General features: G+C 43.8%; 1 protein-coding gene across 2 annotated transcripts in view; it reads left to right on the top strand.

The window, feature by feature from the left end:
• Positions 1-23676, top strand: part of SEMA3E (semaphorin 3E) — a 516349-nt gene that overhangs the window by 471348 nt on the left and 21325 nt on the right. For both annotated transcript variants that reach the window (XM_069627817.1, XM_069627818.1), the window contains exons 13-16: positions 3194-3235; positions 6487-6653; positions 11603-11670; positions 14543-14682. In XM_069627817.1, the coding sequence (XP_069483918.1) occupies positions 3194-3235; positions 6487-6653; positions 11603-11670; positions 14543-14682 (417 nt within the window). The remainder of the gene's footprint in view (positions 1-3193; positions 3236-6486; positions 6654-11602; positions 11671-14542; positions 14683-23676) is intronic.

The following is a 23676-nucleotide window of genomic DNA, read 5'->3' as shown; positions in this document are numbered from 1 at the left end:
TTACTACCTTACAATTAAGAAAAAGGCACCAATTTCTAATTTAAATAAACTCTACTTTCTTCAGAATCTAAGGGCAGCAATGTTTTAAGATTTTGACTCCAACCCAAATGTCGCATCAAATACTTGTTTCAAAACGTATGTATCTTCCCGATGTGCTAAACACAGATTGTATAATAATTGTTTCACAAAATAGCTTTTTAATGTTTTTTTCACTAAAATTGGTTAGTGAAACATTGTTTGCTTTACAGCTTCACAGCTGCTGCCAACACATGTTTCGACCTTTAACTATAGGTCTTCTTGAGGGCAAATGCATCACCATCAAACACCAAACATTTCAACATATACATGAAAATTATATTAGATAAAATAAAAAATCAATATTACATACGCACAAATCAGAAATCAGGCCAACGATGGGTTGCATAAAGGGAAGAGAAGTAAAGAAAAAACAAAAAGAAAAAAACACTGAAAATGATAAGACATCGCGTTTTACAGTTCAGCTACTCCGACTAAACTCTGCTAATTGATAATCACATTCATGCATGAATTCATCATAGTGCACACATTTAAATGTCAATGTACTAGTGTATTCTTATGTTCACCAAAAATACTCCATTTACTGTGTTAATCAAGGCCTCTGTTGATAAACTGTTGTCCCTCTAACAATTCCTTTATTCACAATGTGTGATTTTCCTTGATAGTTATATAATTGGAAATCCTCAAACATTAGAAGTAATATTACCATTCAAGTTCCTCTTAATCTACCAATCTTTGAAAAATTCTAATTTTAATCCTTGACCAAAGTGTCAAATTCTTGAGACCTATACAAATTCAAAAATCACGTATCCATTGTACTGAACCAAGTTGCTACAGCTTCTTTTTGACTAGTTACACGTTCGCCTGATAAGCGTAGGAACACAATTCTTACCCAATAGCTCCGTCCCGGCCTCACACACATGCTTTCCTCTCTACAGAATACATGTGATAATGTTCAACAGGATCAGTTAGCAACTGCTCAGGCCCTAAAAACAATAGTTTTCACAATCTAATATCAGTGAATGTCTACTGCCCACTCTTAAATCACTCTAAATAGATGAGTATATGCACCACTTACAACAAACATTTTTGGAGATTTTAATGTGATGCATCTAGCAATTCTTTTCACAAAGTACGAGTATCAAAATTTCCTACTTACATCTATCAACCATGGATACGCTTTAGGCCAATGTGTGGCAACAGAATGCAGCGTTCCGCGTGGTGCGAATGCGCCATCTTATGATCTCAAATATTAAGGGACAGTGACATCAGATGTCAACGTCTTATGTTATGCGTCGCACGCCTCATTACCATTAGGAGACATTGAAATTGATCTTAACAATATACCCAATACCTCGCTCTCAGTATTACTGCATAACTGTCATTATTGCGGCTAGCAACTGCATCCTCAACACTGTTTAGGACATGGCGTGAGATGGCAAGGTCTTTCTCTTTACATCTTTCATGTCATTCCTTTTTTGTAAACAATGTGCTTTCTGCACTTATGAACCATATCCTATTGCTTTTATCTTTTTTGTTAACCAACAAGGTTCCACCACATAATGATAACATTGTAACTAGTTACTTGCTGGAAGTCCTATTGATTAAGAAGTATTTTAGGACGTATACTAAATCATGAAAAAATAAAAATATTCAATGGTGCATAGCCAATTTCGCACACATTGGATTTGATTGCTAAATAGATTCCAGTCTTGGTGATGGACAAAGACATACACCACAGCACGTTTAATAAAAATTCATACATCTGAAAATACTTCCTTTAATACATTTAAAATATCTATGTTGGTTAGCTATTTGCTAAATTCCCTCTCAACCAATCAATATGTTCATTGATAACATCAATAATGCTTATCATCCACCAGTGACTCCTTTGTGACTCCAACAAAAGTTCTCTGTTATGTATGTTAGAGTCCATATTCTAACATCCATCACAACTTGACTTTTCGCACATAGGTGTTTTACAGTTTTTTTTTAACCAAAAAATGACCAATTTCATGATCTGAATTTAGACCTCTGAGTACAGTTAGATACTTGTATATCATTTTGGCTTCCAATCTCCGAAGCACCTTTTCCTTGTTGCCACCTCTTGGATCTTTATATACTGTTTTAGGCCAGTGAATCTTAATCCTGCCTTGTCACCCAATTGATGGCATTTTTGCCATGACTGCTAATGGCAGCCTCATATCCTCTTTGTGTAATGCGTTTTGGATGTTCCCTAATTCTTATACCAAGTTCTCTTATTGTGCTTCCTATATATATATATATATATATATATATAAAAAATTACACAGACAAACAATCTACCAAAGCTGGATCTAAAGGTGGAATTTCCTAATGTTTAGACATTAGACCATACAGCCTTTGGCTTTCAGCTGAAAATTGTCACCATCCTAATTTATTGATTATCACGCTCCTCTCTCTCGTTGGATTCAATAAATCTGCTCTGTCTATATGGTCTAATGTCTAAACATTGTCAAATTCTAACTTTAGATGCAGATTTGGTAGAGTATATTGATAATAGACCTAATGTAGTCTATTTGAAAATCACCAACACTAAAAAAATTATCTTTGTCCATCATTTCTAAAACCAACACAGACTACATGCTTGCAACATGTAAGTGAATTCCAGAAATGTGGTAATTGTAGTATGTGTCAATACCCTAAAGAATGTCAAAGGTTGAAGATGAACATACATGAGGATTTACAGATAAAAGAATGTATCAATTTTAGGACCAAATTTGTTTTGTATGGAATTATTTGTGTATGTAATCCTTTATTTATAGGAAGCACAACACAAGAGCTTGGTATAAGAATTAGGGAACATATAAACATATGTTTGCCTGTAGAAGTGCTTCGGGACATTAAGCTCAAATTGCAACAGGCAGTGCATGGACTAATGCGAGAGATAAGCCGATTGCCTGTATGTGAAATATTTTGATATTGTCAATTGATTTCACTTTCTGGATTGTTTAATGAATGAATAAATTAAATGAGGGACTGCATGTGATATAATTGGTTTAGTGAATTGATCAGTGTGCGTCTCTTACTCTGTTGCAAGTGTTCTTTGTTATAGTCAGTTGGAAATGTGCAACTGTGATTGCGGGATGCAAAGAACACTTTGCTTTTCTTTTTTCAGCTTCCAGTTCCCATCATTTCCATGGAGATCTCAATGAAGAGGGTATTCCTTTTTATGTTATTTATGTTTACTTTCACACGTCTGAAGTAGCACTTTTGAGTAAGTTGGCTGAGCCTTTACAAAAGGCAAATGCCTATTTCTCATTCTAAATGGAAGAGATTTCTAGAAACAAAAGCTATGTGCATGTAATGTTTGTCTTGGGTCTCAAGCATGTATAGTATGTTGTGAATTTGACATGCCGTCCCACTGTATGCATGATTGCGTAGCTGCCTTAGTGGTTAAGGTGTTTGTACACATTATTCATATGCTGGCTGACATTAGCAACACCCTCTGTGAAACAGAAAACAGACGCTCATTTAAATAAATTTGGCTCATCACTAGCTGCTTTCAATAGTAAAATATATGGTAAAACTCAAGCTGTTTTATTAAAAGGACACAACCATGACAATGACCTTCTAGGAACTTGTAAGTAAAAATTCAGCCCTCTGCAGACCTGAAATAAATATATTAGGAGTTATAAATGTTGTTCCATTTAAATGCCAATTTGGTTGGACAGCTACTGGTCCGAGCATGTGGGTAATGCCCAGTGCAATCACTCTGCTTCATACATGGTCATTGTGCATCTTACATATAATGGACTATAAATGATGTCTTTGCTTTGTTTATCAAAACTATATCCATCATGTTTGTAAATGTGTAGCGAGGGGGCTCATTCCCCTGTCTTATCACCATTTTTCAGTCACTGGTTTGATATCGATGTAAGTAGGAGCGTGGTAGCATGTGTGCTGTTCCCCCCCCTGCCTGCCTGCTGTATCTTCAAACCTCTGATTTAGGTATTGAGGGAGTGAGGTGAGGGCCTCTTTCAGCCCGGCCTCCTCCAAGCTTGAGGCCTCAACCCAATTTAGAGGCAGATCCCCCCCCCCCCCCCCCAGAACCACACTCTTTTGGCGTGATCACCACCTCTGCCTGGTCTCCTCTTTGAGAGTGAGCACAAGAATGCTTTGTGATTCTTCAGAGTTGGGCACAGTCTGGCGGATGGAGTAGCCAGTGGAGGCCCGGGGCTATTAAGGGCTACGTTAACGTTTACGGGTGGAATCCCTGAGGGTCCCCTGAGCTCGTGGAAAGGGTGGAAGAAAGTCCAGGGGGCAGAGGGACTTGGGCTACGTTAACGTTTATGGATGGAATCACTAAGGATTCCCTAGCTCGTGGAAAGGATGGTAGAAAGTCCAGGAGGCAGAGGGACTCGGGCTACGTTAACGTTTATGGATGGAATCACTAAGGATTCCCTGAGCTCGTGGAAAGGGTGGAAGAAATTCAAGGAGGCAGAGGGACTCGGGCTACGTTAACGTTTATGGATGGAATCACTAAGGATTCCCTGAGCTCGTGGAAAGGGTGGAAGAAATTCAAGGAGGCAGAGGGACTCGGGCTACGTTAACGTTTATGGATGGAATCACTAAGGATTCCCTGAGCTCGTGGAAAGGGTGGAAGAAATTCAAGGAGGCAGAGGGACTCGGGCTACGTTAACGTTTATGGATGGAATCACTAAGGATTCCCTGAGCTCGTGGAAAGGGTGGAAGAAATTCAAGGAGGCAGAGGGACTCGGGCTACGTTAACGTTTATGGATGGAATCACTAAGGATTCCCTGAGCTCGTGGAAAGGATGATAGAAAGTCCAGGAGGCAGAGGGACTCGGGCTACGTTAACGTTTATGGATGGAATCACTAAGGATTCCCTGAGCTCGTGGAAAGGGTGGAAGAAATTCAAGGAGGCAGAGGGACTCGGGCTACGTTAACGTTTACGGGGGAATCCCTGAGGCTTCCCTGAGGTCGTGGAAAGGGTGGAAGAAATTCAAGGAGGCAGAGGGACTCGGGCTACGTTAACGTTTATGGATGGAATCACTAAGGATTCCCTGAGCTCGTGGAAAGGGTGGAAGAAATTCAAGGAGGCAGAGGGACTCGGGCTACGTTAACGTTTATGGATGGAATCACTAAGGATTCCCTGAGCTCGTGGAAAGGGTGGAAGAAATTCAAGGAGGCAGAGGGACTCGGGCTACGTTAACGTTTATGGATGGAATCACTAAGGATTCCCTGAGCTCGTGGAAAGGGTGGAAGAAATTCAAGGAGGCAGAGGGACTCGGGCTACGTTAACATTTATGGATGGAATCACTAAGGATTCCCTGAGCTCGTGGAAAGGATGATAGAAAGTCCAGGAGGCAGAGGGACTCGGGCTACGTTAACGTTTATGGATGGAATCACTAAGGATTCCCTGAGCTCGTGGAAAGGGTGGAAGAAATTCAAGGAGGCAGAGGGACTCGGGCTACGTTAACGTTTACGGGGGAATCCCTGAGGCTTCCCTGAGGTCGTGGAAACGGTGGAAGAAAGTCCAGGAGGCAGAGGGCCTCTGCCCAAGAGATGTTTGTTCCCCGTATATTGGCAGAGGGGAACCCTACAACAGATCCACCCAAATAACACATGAGTGCCTTGAAAGGCAATCTGGAAATCCCACATAGCCATGTTTTTGATCAGACTTTGTGGCATAAAAAAAATGTTTCTCACAAAATGTGCAAAGCAAAAATGAACGATTTGTATTAATGCCTTTTGTTTGACTTTCTTTAAAAATAAATCCAAAAAAACACATTAACCTTGGCATCAGCATACTTTTTAAGGCTACTGCGGTTCTCCATCATATTCAGGGCATCTAATATGAACTTGTGAGGCTCGGTACCAGTGAGCAATACGGAATGCAGACCCGCAGGAGCAGCCTCATTCTTGATCATAGCGTTCATCTCTCTATTATCCGGTAAAGAAAGGAACTGCCCATAGACCAAAGATGGGCGTGAGGTCATCCCGGTGACCTTTGCTGGCACGCTCCTTTTCTGGTTTCACTGCTTCCTGTTCAGCGTATCTCGTGTTCTCTCCGTCGCTCCTGGATATCGTACCTTCTCATTGGCACATGATCACGGGGTTCTGGAGATCAGAAGGTTCCATGCAGTGTAACGGTTATAAAACACAGTCCCCCCTGGTAAAATCCAGGGTTATAGTGCCTAGAACACTTCCAGGGATATAGTGCCCAGAACACTAACATGGATATAGTGCCCAGAACACTTGTGGACAGTCTCAGGGGTGTAGTGCCTGCATCGCTATCACGCTCATAATAGGAACACAAAGGTGTTCATTGTTAAGCTATGGTTAGATGTGGGGCCATGTTCCAGTCATATATTCCAAAGTTCGTACAATGTGTTCTTCTTAGATAATGTGTAAATTAACTCTGTCTCTCTCTCTGCCCTTCTCACAGCAACAACTATACATTGGTTCTGAGTGTGCAGTCGCCCAAGTAAAGCTTCACCAGTGTCACATCTACGGCTCGGCCTGCGCCGACTGCTGCCTGGCGAGGGATCCCTACTGCGCTTGGGACGGGGTCTCCTGCTCCCGCTACTATCCTTCTGGAGTACACACTAAAAGGTAGGGACTGTGAATGTTCTCTCTTACTTCTAGGCTGCATTATACAAAAGAGGAATGCAGAGCCGAGAGGTGATTTGGTTCATAGTGTGGGCTCTATAAACTAAGGCATTCATCACTGACTAACTCACCTCTTCTTTAATGTACAGGTTTCTGTTCTGGTTTTCAAAATGAAATATTTTTCAAATCCTACTGTAGAGTCATACATGTATACAAAATATTAGTTTAAGAAATTGACCACAATAATATATTTTTGAAAGATATTTGTTTGCCAGGAGGCAAACAGGTTTGTACCGTTCACCACATAGAACAAAATATTTCACAGTTTAAGGTTCTAGCTAAAAGATCCAGAGGAACCTACGACCTCCCCACCCACACATTGTGAAGAAATAAACGCCAACTAAGAACACCCCCAGCACACCATACCTGTAACTTACCAGCACGTGTCAATTGGACATGAAAATGAGGAGTAGTAATCTGTGTTGATGGACCTAAATGAAATGCTTCCCAAACATCAAGGTAACTAATCTGAGCTCAATCGAAGCGAGGGACTCCTAGCTGATATCCGCCAAGTCCGCCCTGTGTCCAGGTCCTTAACACTCGGGGCATTCCTTTGGGTTGACAATGTTTTTTTTTTTCTAGGGAAAACTATTTCATGGCTACAGCACAAGCCCAATTTCCTTTAAAAAACCTGCAAAACAAGATAGCCATCACATAAAATATAAAAGGGTGTAAGGCCTCTTTTTATGTGACTGACAGTTATCTTAGGAGGTGGGGAGCAAGGCAGCGTGGCAACAACCTGCAGGTAAACCCGGTAATGGGGGGAGAGGCATTCTGGAACACATGTTCTGCTTCTTAGATTGAGTTACTGGGCTTTATAGAGCACACTAATGTTATTTTCGAGGTTTCTTGGCACTCATAAATATGTCCCTCTCACTGTGGACATATTACATATGTGTTTAACGGTCTACATATAAAACCATATCAAGTGCCTGTTTTTTCGAGGATAGTTGACAGAGTTTGGAGCAGAGCATTGATTCGGCGGGCTGGCTCCGGAAGACATTATTTAAAAGGGAGAGCTTTTTAAAGTATCCCCTTTGTGGGAGCTGTTAATTGCTTCACCACTCTGGAATTACAAAAACAAATGACCTTTTAGACCTGAATACGCTAATTCTATCACCGTATGAGCTTTCCTGGACAATCACAGCAAATCATATTAAAAGGCGTTCTGTTAGTTGTATGTGTTACCCAGTGTTCGAAGTGAGCGGGAACGGCCCGAGTCATTCTTTCCAGGTACCAATATAAGGCATTCGTGTCTGACGTCTGCGGTGTGGAGAGACATTCCTGCAGCCTGTTCAAGCAGCTGCGAGCAATTTGTTTCCTTTTGAAAGTGTATATATGTGAACCCAGGCCTGCTCGTGACCTGTATAATTGATGAAATGCGTGCTTTCGGATGAAACAGAAGGCAGACCTGAGGCTGGGAATCGGAGTAACCGCGGCTCAGCCCCGGTTCAGTGGCGCTGTGGTTAAACATACCATCTCCACAGACCACAAATGGCGAAAGATGACCAGTTCTAGCCCTTTAACACGTCAAACCCGCTGCATTCTAGGGAGTTGGACAGTTTGCTAATCCCCCCCCCCCTATAGGATTTCATAAAGTCTGGATAATTTCACGTAGGCGGGGCCGGGCAACCTTGACTGCGCAGCACCTATAATGGTGTGACGTTGCAGAAGCCCAAGGAGGGCTCTCCTTTGTGGCGCTGAGAATGGCTCGTGCAGCACGCTTGGCATGTGAGGTCCAGGGTGGGCATGCTTGCTGGAAAGCAAAACGATGGATAGTTTAAATCAGGAAGCTGTCTTTTCTTGGAATGTTTTAATCAGTGTTGTAATCAGTGTTGTGGCTCATTCTTAATCAGTTATAGGCAGTGTCTCATGCACGATTGCTCCCACCTCTGTAATAATATTTGCTGTTTTCATGAATACACCCCGTATTGACCTCTGACGAATGGCAAGTTGAGTTGGCTTTGCCAGGATTATAAACTGTATTTAATAGGTTGAACGCATCAGGGTGAGCGCTTAACCATGACAACAGAACATTCCCCTTTGCATTGCAAAGTTATTGTAATTCTTACTCAATTTCCAAAAAGGCCACTTTTACAGCAGACATAGTCTGCAGAATTAAGGGTACTCCCGTGCCGTAAGTGACCGGGGAACTGAGTAGAGTGGCAGTTGAGTCCAAGTCCACACTCGCCATGAGCTACAATGGAGGAGTCTCACCCAGGTAGAATATGGCATCACCCGGTTTAGGCTCCCAAAAAGAGTTAGAATCATGTTAAAAGAAATGTGCCAACCATTTTACCAAAACAATCGGGTGAGATGCAGTACATGTGTGGTATTGATATGTTGGCATTTTCTACCACGTTACCCCTCCAGTAAAGGGCCTTCATCCCCAGTGGTACCCCTGGCCTGTCTCCCGTGTGTAGAGTACACATGGGGCCAGGTCTGGGAAGAAAACCAGACTGGGAACCTTGGAAACTAGAGAGAAGACAAGAACGCCCCTGATGCCTTGTGCCACCAAAGACTTGATGACGTTGTAAGCAACATTAGCTAGTTTGCATAGGAACAATGTATATTTTTATAATATGACAAAATACACACATAGTGAGGACTTGTACAATGGCAAATGCAAAATCGATAGCAATTCTTCAAAGCACCTTATGACCTAAGACTGATGAAAACCAATACAATCAAAAACTGCGACAAATTCATCAAAACAACTGAAGACATCACAAATAACTTGCAAAAATGAAAAACAATTGAGTTGAATTACAAAACCCTTAGCATAAAATTTCGAAAAGCTATATATGAAAGAGACAATTGCAATCCCAGTTGCATATATTTTCATACAAGCATCATGGGACGTTCATATCCCAACATGTGTCAACCCCCATTTGGGTTTGGGGTTTCGTCAGGGGAAAAGAGGAAGTAGGAAGTGAAGAAACGTGTCCATCTCCACGTATGATTGTTCTTTTAAAAACATTTTTGATAAATTGTTTTCCATTTTGGACCTGCAAAAAGAATGCTGGGGGCTGACCATAAAACGTGTTCTTGCTTTATAATCTGATTGATAGAGACGTGGTAAACATTGTGAGAGTGTGTTTAGGGTCAGCGTGCAGCAAGGAATGTGGAAGGAGGTTCCTATAATGGAACAGAGCTTGCTGTCATGAACTTTCCAGAAGAAACACACTTTCTCTTTTCTCTCTCCCTAGTGGGCCATGCTATAGATTTTATTTTTTATAAAGCAAATAATAACGTACCTGAGTTCGGTTTCTAAGCGCGGATCCAGGATTCAAGCCTCTGTTGCTCTGACTGGTCTTGGTTCCAAGACCAGACGTTGCCCCTGTGCTGTCCTCCCTTGACATCGAGACATTTGATGCACAGTTTGAACAAGGATCCAACTGTTTCCTCTGTCCCTCAGACCATTGGGCACAATTGGTTGCACATGAGGGATTCTGGCACAATCTTACTTCTGTTCCCAGTGCTAACATCATACGCCCCCAATTCCAGGGTGGGCTGGCGACTCGTTGGTAGATGATTGGTAGATGATGTGCACATTTGCATGTATAAAGCGTGCAGAAATACTGTGCGATCAGCATGCTTCTTAAAGCAGTATTCCTGTGAAATACCTGCACAATTTTGGTTCCATGTAATACTGTCCCCTCAAAAATATCGCTATGCAAATAAACCGCGAAAAATTGTAGTTTTTGGTGGGGACATTTTTACATCAAACATGCAGGGGGCAACCCCCAAAACCTTTTTTTACTTTTCATGGAGTGCGGGGGACACCCCCGCAACCCCTGCTGCCCCTGTCCCTATATATATGGTCACCTATATAATGTTGCCACAACCTTTTCCCCGTGACATTATATACGGCGATCATGTATGTATATATATATAAATATATATATATATATATATAGGGATATTATTACCTGAGACCCTCATTTTATAAAAGCGTTGTCATTAATCTTATAAAAAAATGTGTATTTGTAGTGGAAGCATACGCTTAAATTATGGCTCTTTAAACATGCAGATATGATCTACAGGAGCCTGTGATAAAGTTATGTTTTAAAAAAAATAATTGTTTTACTGTAATATATGTAGTCCATGTCAAATTCACCCATCCACTATCCTAGGGAGACGTGCCCAAAACATCATACGAGAACACTGAGCTGGCCCTGGACTTGCGCCCTGCTTACCCCTACTTTGCCACACATTTTGTTGTGCTCATGAGAAGTTATGACATCTTGTGACGTTCTACCTTTGCACACCAAACAAGCAAAGAAGCGGTAACTGAGAGAGAACCTTTGCAATGTCCTCACTTCGGAAAGTTGTTTGTGCCGATACAGCAGTAAGGATAAACTGGCGCACGCTTTTTGAAAGTGGAGGACGGCGCACACCTCTGATAATCTCTGTTCTGACAGTTTCCTTGGCACCAATCGCCTAATCTGGCTAGAATGGAGGTAGTTTTCATGTGGGTACATTCGAGGCTCAGTCACACAGAAAGACATATGGCCAATTGATTGCCAGTTTTTAAATGCCAACGTGCAAGCCCTGAATAAGCATTCATATGTGTTTTGTTTACGAAAGGCAAAATCTAAGAGGAATATTAAAAGTTTGAAGTGTTTTGGGGCCATTCATAAAGAGGTTGCCAGTAACATCATTGGGTTATTTGTGATGTAATCTTCTCTTTCCAGAAGTAAGTGAAGAGAAGGTCAGAGTGAGTACCGGTAACTTCTTAGTGCATTCAATAGTCTTTCCAGTTAGTACCAGTTAGTACCAGTACCTGCTTTGCAAATAATGCGCTTTGTTCTGATGTCAGCTATTGTATTGGATGAACAACTTAACAAACATAACTTTTTATAAACTTGCTGTAAATATTTGTCATTTAGGCGTTTCCGCCGACAAGATGTTCGCCATGGAAATGCAGTCCAGCAGTGCTTTGGGCAACTCTTTAATGGTAATATTCCCAAGTTTGATGTTACTGACTGAATAAAAGCCTTCAGCAGTAGTGCTTCTATCTGTGAATGGTTGAGTTTCTGGGATATGAAAGTGAACACGTGCATGTATACTGTTGGTCCCCTTGCTCCATAAGCTCTTTAGGCCACTCACAGAACTGTCTATATTTACAGGACAGGAACCCCTATTGAAAGTAGTATTAGCAAATGGGACGCACACGGACCCCGTAAGTCACCCACGTTCATTTCCCTTGAAATGTAACACGTTTGCAGTTTCACTAAGCAGACTACGAACACCAATGCAAAGGCGAGGAATTAGTCTTCTGAGCCTAGAAGACTAGTATCATTGCCCTATTTTACAACAGACAAGCCACTTATAGAGAGACAATACAGGGCACGAGCCAAGCTGGGGGAAAAATGAAAGGGACACAAGAATAGATGCCAGATGGAAAGAACTAACAAAAGACCATAGAGTCCAACAACCACCACCACCAAAGCAACACACCAGGAAACAATTGGACATTAAAGTGTAAAGTGTGCACCATGACTGTCTTGAACTCGACTCTGCTGTCACATGGGATAAGCATTGTGGTCAATATTAGTCCATTCCTGTAGGGTGTAACTTGACATCTCACTGCCAACTAAATATGTCTGGCAAACAGACATGGACAGCCCTTCCTACAGTTAAGCAACTAATCCTGATGAGCAAAACTAGAGGTATGGAGTTATCTGAACGTGAAAATCACGTGATCTAACTTTGAAGAAAAGTCTACATTTAAATACCAAAACACCCTGTCCATCTCAAGAAGCTGATGGAAGAGAGTTTAGACATTCCCGAACATCGAAAGTACACACCCTGATACAATAAGTAACTTGAATTACTTTGACAATTGTCCTACAGACTGATATATGAATGTTTAACCGCAGACCAGGATGAAGGTTCTTGCTCAGTTACCAAATACAAACGCACAACATGTTCTGCCGCTACTGGACCCAAAGAAAATATGCAAACTTAGATTGTGTCTTTCAGTCAAGATCTGGAACTGCAGATTAATCACAATCACTGACTTTGCCGGATCTACGGGATTACTGTGTATCGGGATATTGCGAATCCCAAAAGATCGCCACCCCGCCACCGCCGCTTCCCATGTTCGCCATTATAGGCTTTGATTCTTTTATGCCGAGCCAACTCTGCAATATTCAGCTTTTTATCGAACATTTCGAGGGATAACAATATGCAATGTGCTTGAATTGCACAGCGCTGATCACAGGCGAGAAAGCATCAATCTGATTTGTTGACCTGCCCCCAAAACTCAAAAGAAGCAATAAAATGACCATCCTTTGAAGGCGAAATAGTCGATACCATTGTGCAGGAAAAGGGTAGCAAAGCAGTTGTCTCTCTGAAATTGGAAAAGTAAATAATGAAAAGCAGAGTACGTGAGGAATAGAGTTGTGCAGATAGGTCAAGGGTAACGTGCTTTTCTTCGCAACAAGATAACCCTGTGCAACAAGGATTTAATACCCGGTAACATGCTTAAAGGCTGGAGTCCGGCATGAAGTGACATACAAGAAGCCAAATTCACTTTTTCAAATTAAAAATAGAACAAATTGGAAGCAACTGAGGGACTCGCATTCATGCTATGAGACAGTGAGGGTACCTTTGGGTACATTTGGCAACATTCGGTGCAATTACACTCTTTCGAGAGTGGATAACTCTGGAAATCCTCATGGAAAATCTACATAACTAGAGCCTCAAACTAACAGTTCCTGTTCACGCCTGAATTTGGAACCTCCCAGCATGTTATATTTTGGTTGAAAACTATGTCTCCCCATAAGAAAACCCAAAACATGTATTGATCGACTTTATTTCCGGATCCACCAAAAGTTTTGGAAATTATTACCAATACATTGTGTGTAGATACAAATAGATTTTCAGGACAACACTACAAATAGCGATTGAAAATTCCACTTGTGCGACATACCAGTTAAAAGCACTAGAAGTATAGAACCAACTAGATCGGATGTTTTCACGAGCGAAGTGCAATAAAAAAACGTACCCACACCACTGCCTCTCCTACTGGTTAATGTAGTTTTTTGTCATATTCTTCATGGATTCAGATAAGACTATTAATGCCACTAGAAGCCTATATCCTGAAGAAGCACTCTATGGCACGAAACATGGGCTGTGAACTAAATGTTTACAGCCTAAGCATTAAAGTCGAAAGTGAAATAAATGTGTAAAGCTGTGAATTCTAAGTGGAAATATGTGTTTCAATCGTGTGCAGAACCTCCAGCTATTTAAAAACGTGTGAATAAGGAACTTGGAGTGAATGCTGTATTCTTCTTGGAAACATTCCCAAAACACACAGGGAGGTGTCTTAACAAGCCCTGGCTTCACAACAGTCATACACCATTACTATTGTGACCACGTAGGATAGAAGCATTGTCACCCACGTACCTCTTTTGTCTAACATCTGGTGCAATCTGTTACATCAGGTGACAATGGTTAAACATGTTGCAGAAAGACTTCTAGGACCTGCAATTTTGGTATAAAGATCATTTTTATTCAGTGTATTACAGCAAGTAGCTTTAGCCCATGTGAAAAAGCAGATGCCCGCTAGACCTTTACTTTACATACCATTTTCACTCAAACCTGTTTCACGAGATGTTATTCTTGTGTGGATGGGTTAGTAAGAATGCGAATCCTCGTTTTTGCCAACCCCTCTTAACCAATTCAATAAGGAGGCGGATTTTAAGACAATGAAAAGTCCTTCGTCTTTCATTGGGATATTTTAGGAACTATGAGCCCCATGACAAGAAACACGTATGATGTAAATGCCAGTAAATGCATAGTAACACGTGCTTTATTTGCAGAAGAAACACAAAACAAGATGGAAGAACAGCACGTTTACGGCGTAGAGAACAACAACACTCTGCTGGAGTGTACGCCGCGATCCCTGCAGGCGAAGGTTCTTTGGTTCGTGCAGCGCGCACATGACGCGCGGAAGGAGGAGGTAATTGCGCCACTGTTGATTCGAACAATCAGAATCGCCATTTGTAAATGCTACGCCTAAAACACAGACTTCTAGTTACGTGCCTGGTCTGTGATATTAGTGTAATTCGAGAACATGCAAATATTGGATGCATGGTAAGCAGGAGTGATTGAGGGGTAAAGACGTGGAAGAGGCGGTCGACTATCAGTGATGCGGGGGAACCAGGCTGAAAGAATGAGATTGAGTGAAGCACTGAGTAGGCACATGTGTTGGCATAATTGATAGAAACCTCTCACTGGGCCTTATTACGGGTCCGGCAGTAACCGTGCCGTTAATAACCGTGCCGGTGCTTCCCTAAAATCTCTGCGGGCGGGTGCTGGCCCGCCTGGCAGCTCTGTCCTGCCGGGCGGGCTGTACCCACCAGCAGAGTTGTAGTGTGTTGGTCCGGAAACAACTGTACCGGTAAGCCTACCGGCACTGTTGTTTCCAGCCAGGCACACACAGAATGAGGCCCACTGTCTCTTAAGGAATTTAACCAACCACAGGATTACCAACGTTTTCCACACCTGCGAACAGTAATTGCGCATTCCCAATCCTAGTGGACCCAGTGCAAATTCACATCCGCTGTATTTGGAGCAGTGCCAACGTGATTGTAAATGTGCAACACGTACCAGAGTACCACACCTGAATGCCTCTCGCAAGTACTGAAAACAATAGCAGCTCTCTGTTACGGGGAGTGATAGCTCCGGGGTAACGCGTTTGTCTTGATAGTGCAACGCAACACTGGTTTGAATCCCGATCCTGTTCTGAGAAACCACTCGGTGGTATTAAGCGCGTTATAAAAGAACAATTATAATAATTATTAGTGACTTGCACCTGATGTGGTTGCAGTGCCAGAGTAACGTCTTTGTAAAATGGCCCCAAAGTCTGTTCTAAAGTAGAACTGTAGGTAGGAGAGCTCTCTGCGGGGCCTCAATGCTGCTTTGTTGTGGCGGCCCTGTCCCCTCTGCACTGAGGCATTCATGCGCCCTTCTCCACACCCGAGTGCTAGGCAGCAATTCCCAGCCTCGTGCATTGCTCTGCCTCTTTCTGCGTGTGTCACAGCTCCCATGCAGGCGGGACGCTACGCTTAACCTTCTCAAGAATGGAAAGACCTGTCACCTTAAGATGGTCCATTTCGTGTAGATTGAAAGCACACATCTTTTGGCACCAGGCAATGTGTGATATGTTTTAATATCAGCTTCTCTGCTTGCCAGGGACCACTTCCTGTTTTTCCTTCTCTTAGTAAATGCAGTGCAAACAGCATATGCCATTGAGAGCACTGGGAAACCGTAACAGTGGGAACTTGTCTGGACACCTCTGACAATGTTCTTTGGAGAAATCGCTAGTGTATTTTGCTGGCAAGTGACGAGGACGGGCAACGCGCACCACATATGACTGTGCCATCTTGAATCTGAATCTGCTGCTCGTGAGGATGCTGTGCAAAGGGAGGCTGGGCACTGGCTCATGGCACCTCTCATGCAGTGGTATTTACTGGCAGTGGCAGCAATGTTTCACTGGCGGCAACACATGTGTGCTTGATTAGCACATGCTCTTTCCAGAACAGAGGTTGGGCCCTCTGCAGGTAAAACGATAAACAAGAAGTGTCTCCACCAGGCCCGGCTACAGCTGAGGGGCCAGGGGGGGCCAAGCCCCCCAAGAAACTGCTCTGGCCCACCCTAGAAATGAGACTTCTGACCAAGAGTTGCTTGTGCACAGTTTTCTTTTCGTTCCGTTTATGAACAAAAAGAAAACGGTACACACTCTGCAGACAGAGCGCACAGTGGTCACGAGCTTAGTGTAGGGTTAATTAGGAGGCATACAGGCATGCTATTAGATACCAATGTCCTCGTACCATTCTGCACCAAATAGCCAGTTAATACCACTACAGCAGTGCCTGGCAAATGCTTTTCCATGCTAGCACAAAAGCCCAAACTGTTAGTATTGCCAGTGCTTGTTTTGCTTTGGACCGGCTTTCCATCGCTCAGGCGGTTGGCTTGATTTTTTTTCCGCTTCCGATTGATTGGCAAGACACCTTGTGGGGAGGAGCTTGCACAGTGCCCATGTGGAATGACACTCTGCAGTGCTTCGATCTCTGGACAAGTCAGTTGTACAAGTCTGAATTTTTTTGTAATCAGGCTTGTCAATGTCCTTGGGTTCTTTACAACCACACAGCCACGTAGTTACTCACACAGTAGTTATTTGTATTTCCCCCCACATGCACATGGTCACCATATTTTTTTTTGCCCCACACGCACGGAACACTGCGCCATCCCGGACGCTTTAGAGGAGCTCATGATTTTCCAGGACTCCGAGACTTGTGGTGCAGGGTACAGGTGAGCCGAAGAGTCTTGAGCTCTATTTGAAATGTGCAGTCTTTCTTTTGAAAATGGCAGTTGGATATGTGTGTGCATTTGCAAGTGTTGCAGATTTCGGGTGCAGAGGAAATGCCCAATTTTGGGGCTTACTGACATCTTTAAGGTATCACTTCCGTACTTTGTCACTGTTCTGTACCAAACAATAAGCAGCACTAATAGGAAAGCGCAGAGCAACACACACATCAAGGAGGCTGGATCGCACAGCCTTTGCTCACGCCTTTGCATTGATTGAGCAGTGACATTCTGTGATTTCTGCACATGCCCTCACTATGCGCAGGCGTGGGACAAGCGGCAGCGGCCAATCCTAAACACGCTTGCTGGCACAATATCGCACTGCATGCAGTCACGGGCCAGCTGCAATGTCTACACTTTACTTTGAAACTTGGCTGAGGTTGGAGTAGGAGTTGCAGGTAGATGGTCAGACGGAAGCTTGATGTGTGGCCAACTTCTAGGAGCATTGAGAAAAAGCTTCTTTTGCGAGTACGCAGATAATCCAAATTCGAATGAGAGCACACAAGAACAAAATACCCTTTTCCACGGCTCCTACATGGCATGGCAGGAGTGGAAAAGAGTATTTTGTTCTTATGTGTTCTAATTCGAATTTGGATTATCTGCAAGAGAAGCATTTTGCTTATCCACGTTGATACGTTTGCTTGATTGAAAGCACACGCAAAGTGACAGGCAAACTAATAATGGGTAGTTTCAGGCCATTGGCTCTGGAGGCCTGGGGCTCAATGTCCGATAACTGTGATTTGAGTAGTTGAATACAAGCGAGGCTTGCCAGTTTCTGTTTGTTTCTCCCGTGGCAAACCGCACTCTGTCTCCTGCACACAGTGTGGTGTCCTAAAATATAAGTTGGTTGCTGGAAAAGTCCTGGGCTCATGGAAACCTTTAAGTACTTGTCAGCGGTGCCGTGGCTAATGTCCACATAGCTGTACTGACACTGATTAATCCCTCGTTCACTGAGTGAGCCAAGGAGGCATCCATCTTGTTGCATAGGGTTTTAAGAAAGCCCATACTGCATTTGACTGCATCTATGGTAGTGACTCCTGTCCCAGGTGACTGTCAGCGGAGGTTGATTTACCCGCTGCTGTCACAGTTAGGGACACAGTCACCACCCACAGCCTAAGCGGAGGAGCTGGCACCATCAGCGACACTGGGAGTAGAGTGTAGGCACTGTCTGCAACACTGGGGGGAAGGCACCTCCTGCAACTCTGGGAGGGGAGGTGCAAGAACCCCATGCAAAATGGCAATGGATTGGCCTCAGACTTTCTCCCTTACTCGTGCTCCCTCCGATAATCACATGATCACCCTATTCAGTCTCCTCGGCTCCCCCAGTCCCTCCTCTCTTACTTCCAGCCTCATTCACTTTATCTTCCCTGACTCTTGTTTAAACTCTTTTTTGGCTGGAAGATATTTCCCCAAACTCTTCATACACTCAGCAACTGGAGCTTGTCTCTCCCTGCCCCATCCTACTCACCCCCACACGTATCCATGTTTGTGACCTCTTCCTGTTGTCTTGCTAGCCCCTCTACACTGCTCCTCCTTCTTTCTACACCTGCTATCCCTGTGTTGTATGGACTCGTGTTCACCCTGTCATGTCACTCCCTTTGCACCTTGCCTGTGCCACTTTATCCCATTATTCATGTAGGTGGAGGGGGGTGCATGCATATCCAGGGGTAGGGCAGGGGTCACGGGGTCACACCGACTGAACAACTTAAGCTCCTAAAAAAAAAACACCCACCGTTGAAGGCTACTGTAGAGAATACTAGGAAATATTGCAATCCCAAAAGACCCATACAAACTGCACCAAACTTACCGCTATAGCTAGACTCAGTACCACGCACCCCAACTCTGAAAGCCACAAACATCATCTCAAAGCTGCACTTATAAACCTAGGTCTCTAGTCGCACACGCAACAGAGATCTCAGATATCATTCTCGCAGACAACCTCGATTTCCTGGCTATCTCAGAATCTTGGCTTCATGATGCGGCAGGCCCTGCCCTATCATTAGCAGTTCCCGACAACTATACCATCTTATGAGCAGACAGACACACCTCTCGAGGTGGAGATCTAGCTATCATAGCCAAGATCAGTCTAGACATGAGAATTACCACAACCCCCGCTATGAAATCCTGTGAATGCCTCACGGTCAAAATTGCCACCTCTAGCTCCCAAACATTAAACCTCTTCCTTATCTATAGACCTCCAGGTCCTATTAGAACCTTCGCTGAGGATCTCTCTACAACCCTGCCCAATAACTTAAAAAACATCTCCCAAACAATAGTGCTAGGGGACTTCAACCTAGGCTACAATGACGTTAAGGATATCCAGTCTACAGCTACTGCCTTGATCCTAAAAGAACTGGGATTCTCCCAGAAAGTTAACCTTCCCACTCATAACAAAGGTTGAATCCTTGACTGGATAGCGGAACACAATTGTGAAGTAACCATCACAGACACTGTACCCCAGATCTGGACTGACCACCATCTACTATTATTTACAGTAGCAACGAACTCGGCCACGGCCCAGTCCTCACTTGCCCCTCCTATGCCCACGAGGAAGAAAAAAACTTATGACAGCGGAAAAATTGCTGCCCATCATACTACCACAACTGAATTCGCTCCCAGTCAATATGGATCCCAATGTGCTAGTTGAACAATTTAATGAAACGATACAGCCCTTGACCATATAGCTCCGATTAAACTACGGAACAGTAAACATCTTAACTCATGGTGCACTCCTCATCTAAAAAATCTCAGGCTAATTAAAAGAAAACCTGAAACTATTTGGAGACTTTCTCCTTCAGCCGAAAATAAACTCAACCTCGCCAAGGCATCTTCCCAATACAAGAAAGACATCCTACTAGCCAAACAGGAAACGTATAACACCAGAATATCTCAATCTAAATCTAGTGTCAGAGAATTGTTCAGCATTCTGAAAGAACTGGAAACACCTATTGCTCCCCAAGAAAACTGCACCAAGGATAAAAAATGGTGCTCCAGCACACAGTCTGCCCTAACCAACAAACCAACAAAGTAGCCAACCTACACACTAAAATTGCCCTCAAAAAAGCATCTCTAACGCCTCATATCCTGCAGATTATAGCACCTCCACCAAATCCCGAACAAGAACCGCGTTTCTGCTTCTCCAAGGTATCGACCATCGAGGTAGAAAAGGTTATTCTGGGACTTAAACCATCCAACTGTAAAGGCGATCAATGCCCTGCCCAACTGATTAAGGATGCTGCGAGAGAATTATCGCCATTCATAACTAAACTCATTAACTCATCCTTTACCACAGGTACTGTGCCGAATAACTTAAGAGTCTTGGGTACTGCCACTTTTAAAGAAGCAAACACTTGACCCGGCCATTCCCACTAACTACAGGCCCATCACGACCGTGCCCTTTCTTCTAAAAATTTTAGACCAAGTGGCATACATGCAAATACAAAACTTCCTTGAATCCAACCACCTACACGGAACACGCCAATCCGGATTCCGCCCACAGCATGGGACTGAGACAGCCTTAATCAATCTCAAGGCCCAAATAGATCAATGCAAAGACAATGGCCAAGCAGCCCTACTCCTCCTATTAGACCTCTCAGCGGCATTTGATTTAGTCGACCATACAGTCGTATGTAGCCACCTAGACTCTGCAGCCCACTTCTGTAAAGAGGCCATAATATGGATCAAGTCTTTCTTGAGTAACCAAACTATGAGAGTCTTCTCTCCATCAGCCTCAGCAGACCCGATCCCCATAACATGTGGTGTACCTCAAGGATCTTGTGTCTCACCCACCCTCTACAATGTATTCACAAAGCCGCTCTTTGATGAAATGGATCATCTGGGTATCGCCTACACCAATTACGCAGACGATACCCAGATCCTAATTCCGTTTCAGGAGATTACGTCAAGGATCTGGCCTTAGTGAATCAAATCTACAGCATCGTTCCGGCATGGATGGCGACACACGGCTTATGCCTGAACGATGACAAAACTGAGCTCATCATCCTAGGCACCCCGACATACATATCCAAACTTAGCCCTGACTACGCCAATTTCATTATCGATGGGAATAACATAAAAGTAGCTAAGGAAGTGAAGACCCTAGGCTTCTACCTAGATGCCACCTTGAACTTTGCTAAACAAGTTAACTCTCTAGCCTCAGATACTGCATACACATGCAAACTCATCAGAGCCAGCAAACAATTCCTCTCTACAAACAGTTGCAACACGCTTGCCAGAGCCCTTATACTATCCAAATTGGATTATTGGAATGGACTATACATTGGGGCTAATAAACAGACTATCCATAAAATCCAGGTCCTCCAGAACAATGCCCTGGGAGCAGCTCTCAAGATGAACAGTAAGGAGGATATATCTTCGGTAAGAAGAGAACATAAATGGCTATCCACTTCTGATAAAATTCAACTCAAAATTGCCTCCCTTACCCACAAGTGCCTCAACAACAAAGCACCACCCTTCCTCAAGTACAGGCTACATCTAAAAACCTCGAACAGACCCACAAGAACAGCGAACACCAACTGCCTACAAGTCCTGCGATTTAAACTTGCTACTATAGGAGGGCACAGCTTCCCAGTCAAGGCTGCGCAGCTGTGGAACTCACTACCCCATGGCATTAGAGAACACCAGCCCTTTGCGAAATTCAGGCAGAACTTGACCAATTGGTTGAGAGCAAATGACACCTAATAACCCTGAGTTGCTTGACTTGACTGTATCCACTGGCGAACTAACCTGAAGTTCTACTTGCACCCTTCTACCAGGATATTTGAATCCGCCTCTCTCTTCCTGCACTGCAATGTTCCTGATGGCTGTTTATTATTATTGTATATATTATTATTTTATATTCCCCTCAAGAATACCTGCACCTGTAAAACTTTGTTTCTGGACTTAGATTGGCCTTGTATATATCCGCCTACTGTAAATTGTATGATGACCCTGTACTGTTCCTACTTCCCATGTACCTGTAACTAAGTTGAGCATATTCCTGTCTTGTGCGCCCTGATGCCCCAGGGTCTGGCACGCTCTACAAATAATAAACTAAACTAAATTAAACACCAGCAGCAGATGTGATGCACAGTCAATGCTGGAGAAGAGGCATGCAGCCTTAAAGGGGCGCAGAGGGGCACCCCTTCTATTCTAGGAACACACTTCAGTGTGCCCCGAGCCCACTCCTGCCTTCCCCTCATCCCTGGGCCCATGCGTTCCAGCGCTCCTGCATTGTGGGTCATCTTCAAAGAGGCCACCAAGAGAATGGGCAGGAAGGAAGCATGAGGCGGAGAGATGTGTGAGTAAAAGGATGAGCCAGGCAATGGTGAGTACAAGGATCGGGGGGCAGAACGAGAGGGGGGCAGCGATGAAGAGAAGGATACATGGGGGCAGGAAGATAACAGAAGTAAGAAGCAGCAATAGAGGGTTGGGGTAGAGTAGAGCGGATAGGCACTGAGGATGCGAAGGATGGAAGGAGAGGCACAGGGCAGACAGAGAAACAGAAGGGATAGGCAGGATGTGAGAGTTAGAGCTGAGTGAAATGAATATGAAGGAAGAGAAGGATGGGAGGAGTTGGGCATTCAAAAAAAAGAAGGAACAGTCAGGAAGACAGGGACAGAGGATAAGAGACAAGTAAGAAGGGACAGATGGTGCAGGAAAGGTAGGAAAAAGGGGCAGGGAGAGGTAGAACAGGCAGCAAGAGAAGGAAGAAGGAGGCAGTAAGAAAACAGAAGAGAGAGGCAGAGAACAGGTAGCGAACCAGACTAGTGTTCTTCTGGGTCGGGCCATTCAATATGCCATGGGTGCACAACACATGCGTGTGCCTACGTCTCTGGCATGCACGCACACACCCACCCCTAGGGCAAGATGGTGAGTATGGGCCGTGTTTCAGTGCTTCCTGTCGTACGACTTACTGGAGGGTTTCTGACCAAACAAGTGTGGAAGATGCCCGGCCAGAGGATTTCATGGCTGGGACCTGGCCACAGGATGTCATGGCTGGGACTGTTTAGCTCATGCAGTTTGGGTAACTGTCCATAGTGCCTGTATGGAAACAGAATGTAACCTGTGTATTGTTTGTGCCAGAGGATTGCAAGGCTATATAAAGTAACTCCGGGGCTGGGTAGGCTACTCTCACACCAACTGGAAATTGGGCCCCCCAAATAACACCTCTCGCCCCCCTAGATGATACATTCTGGATCCAGGCCTTATTATTCTGTTTCAAGATCCACTGCATAATGGCTGATGGTGTTTTTGGTTACAGTTTGCAGAATATTAAGAGATCATATTCCTCACTTGGAGGGTGCGGGGGGAGGGTGGTAGCAAGCCATGTACTGTACAGTGGCCAGGAGTCTATTTGTCTGGCATGCTGTTTGTCCGCCTTCTGCAATTGGTGGGCCAATATAACTAGAGTAGGTTGCTTCTGGCACCAGTGGTAGCTTAAAAAACATTTCAGGAATGAGGCCCAGAAAGTCTATGCGGAAATTAAGAGAGAAGGGTGTGTTTTGAAGAATGAGTGCTGGCAGTGGAAGTTAGACCGCATTCCATTGCACAGGTAGAAGGGATACCATTTAGTGTGAGCACTTGA

This window comes from Ambystoma mexicanum, chromosome 12, assembly GCF_040938575.1.
Source record: "Ambystoma mexicanum isolate Mex_15411 chromosome 12, UKY_AmexF1_1, whole genome shotgun sequence".
NCBI lineage: Eukaryota > Metazoa > Chordata > Amphibia > Caudata > Ambystomatidae > Ambystoma > Ambystoma mexicanum.
This window is presented reverse-complemented; position numbering and strand designations above follow the sequence as displayed.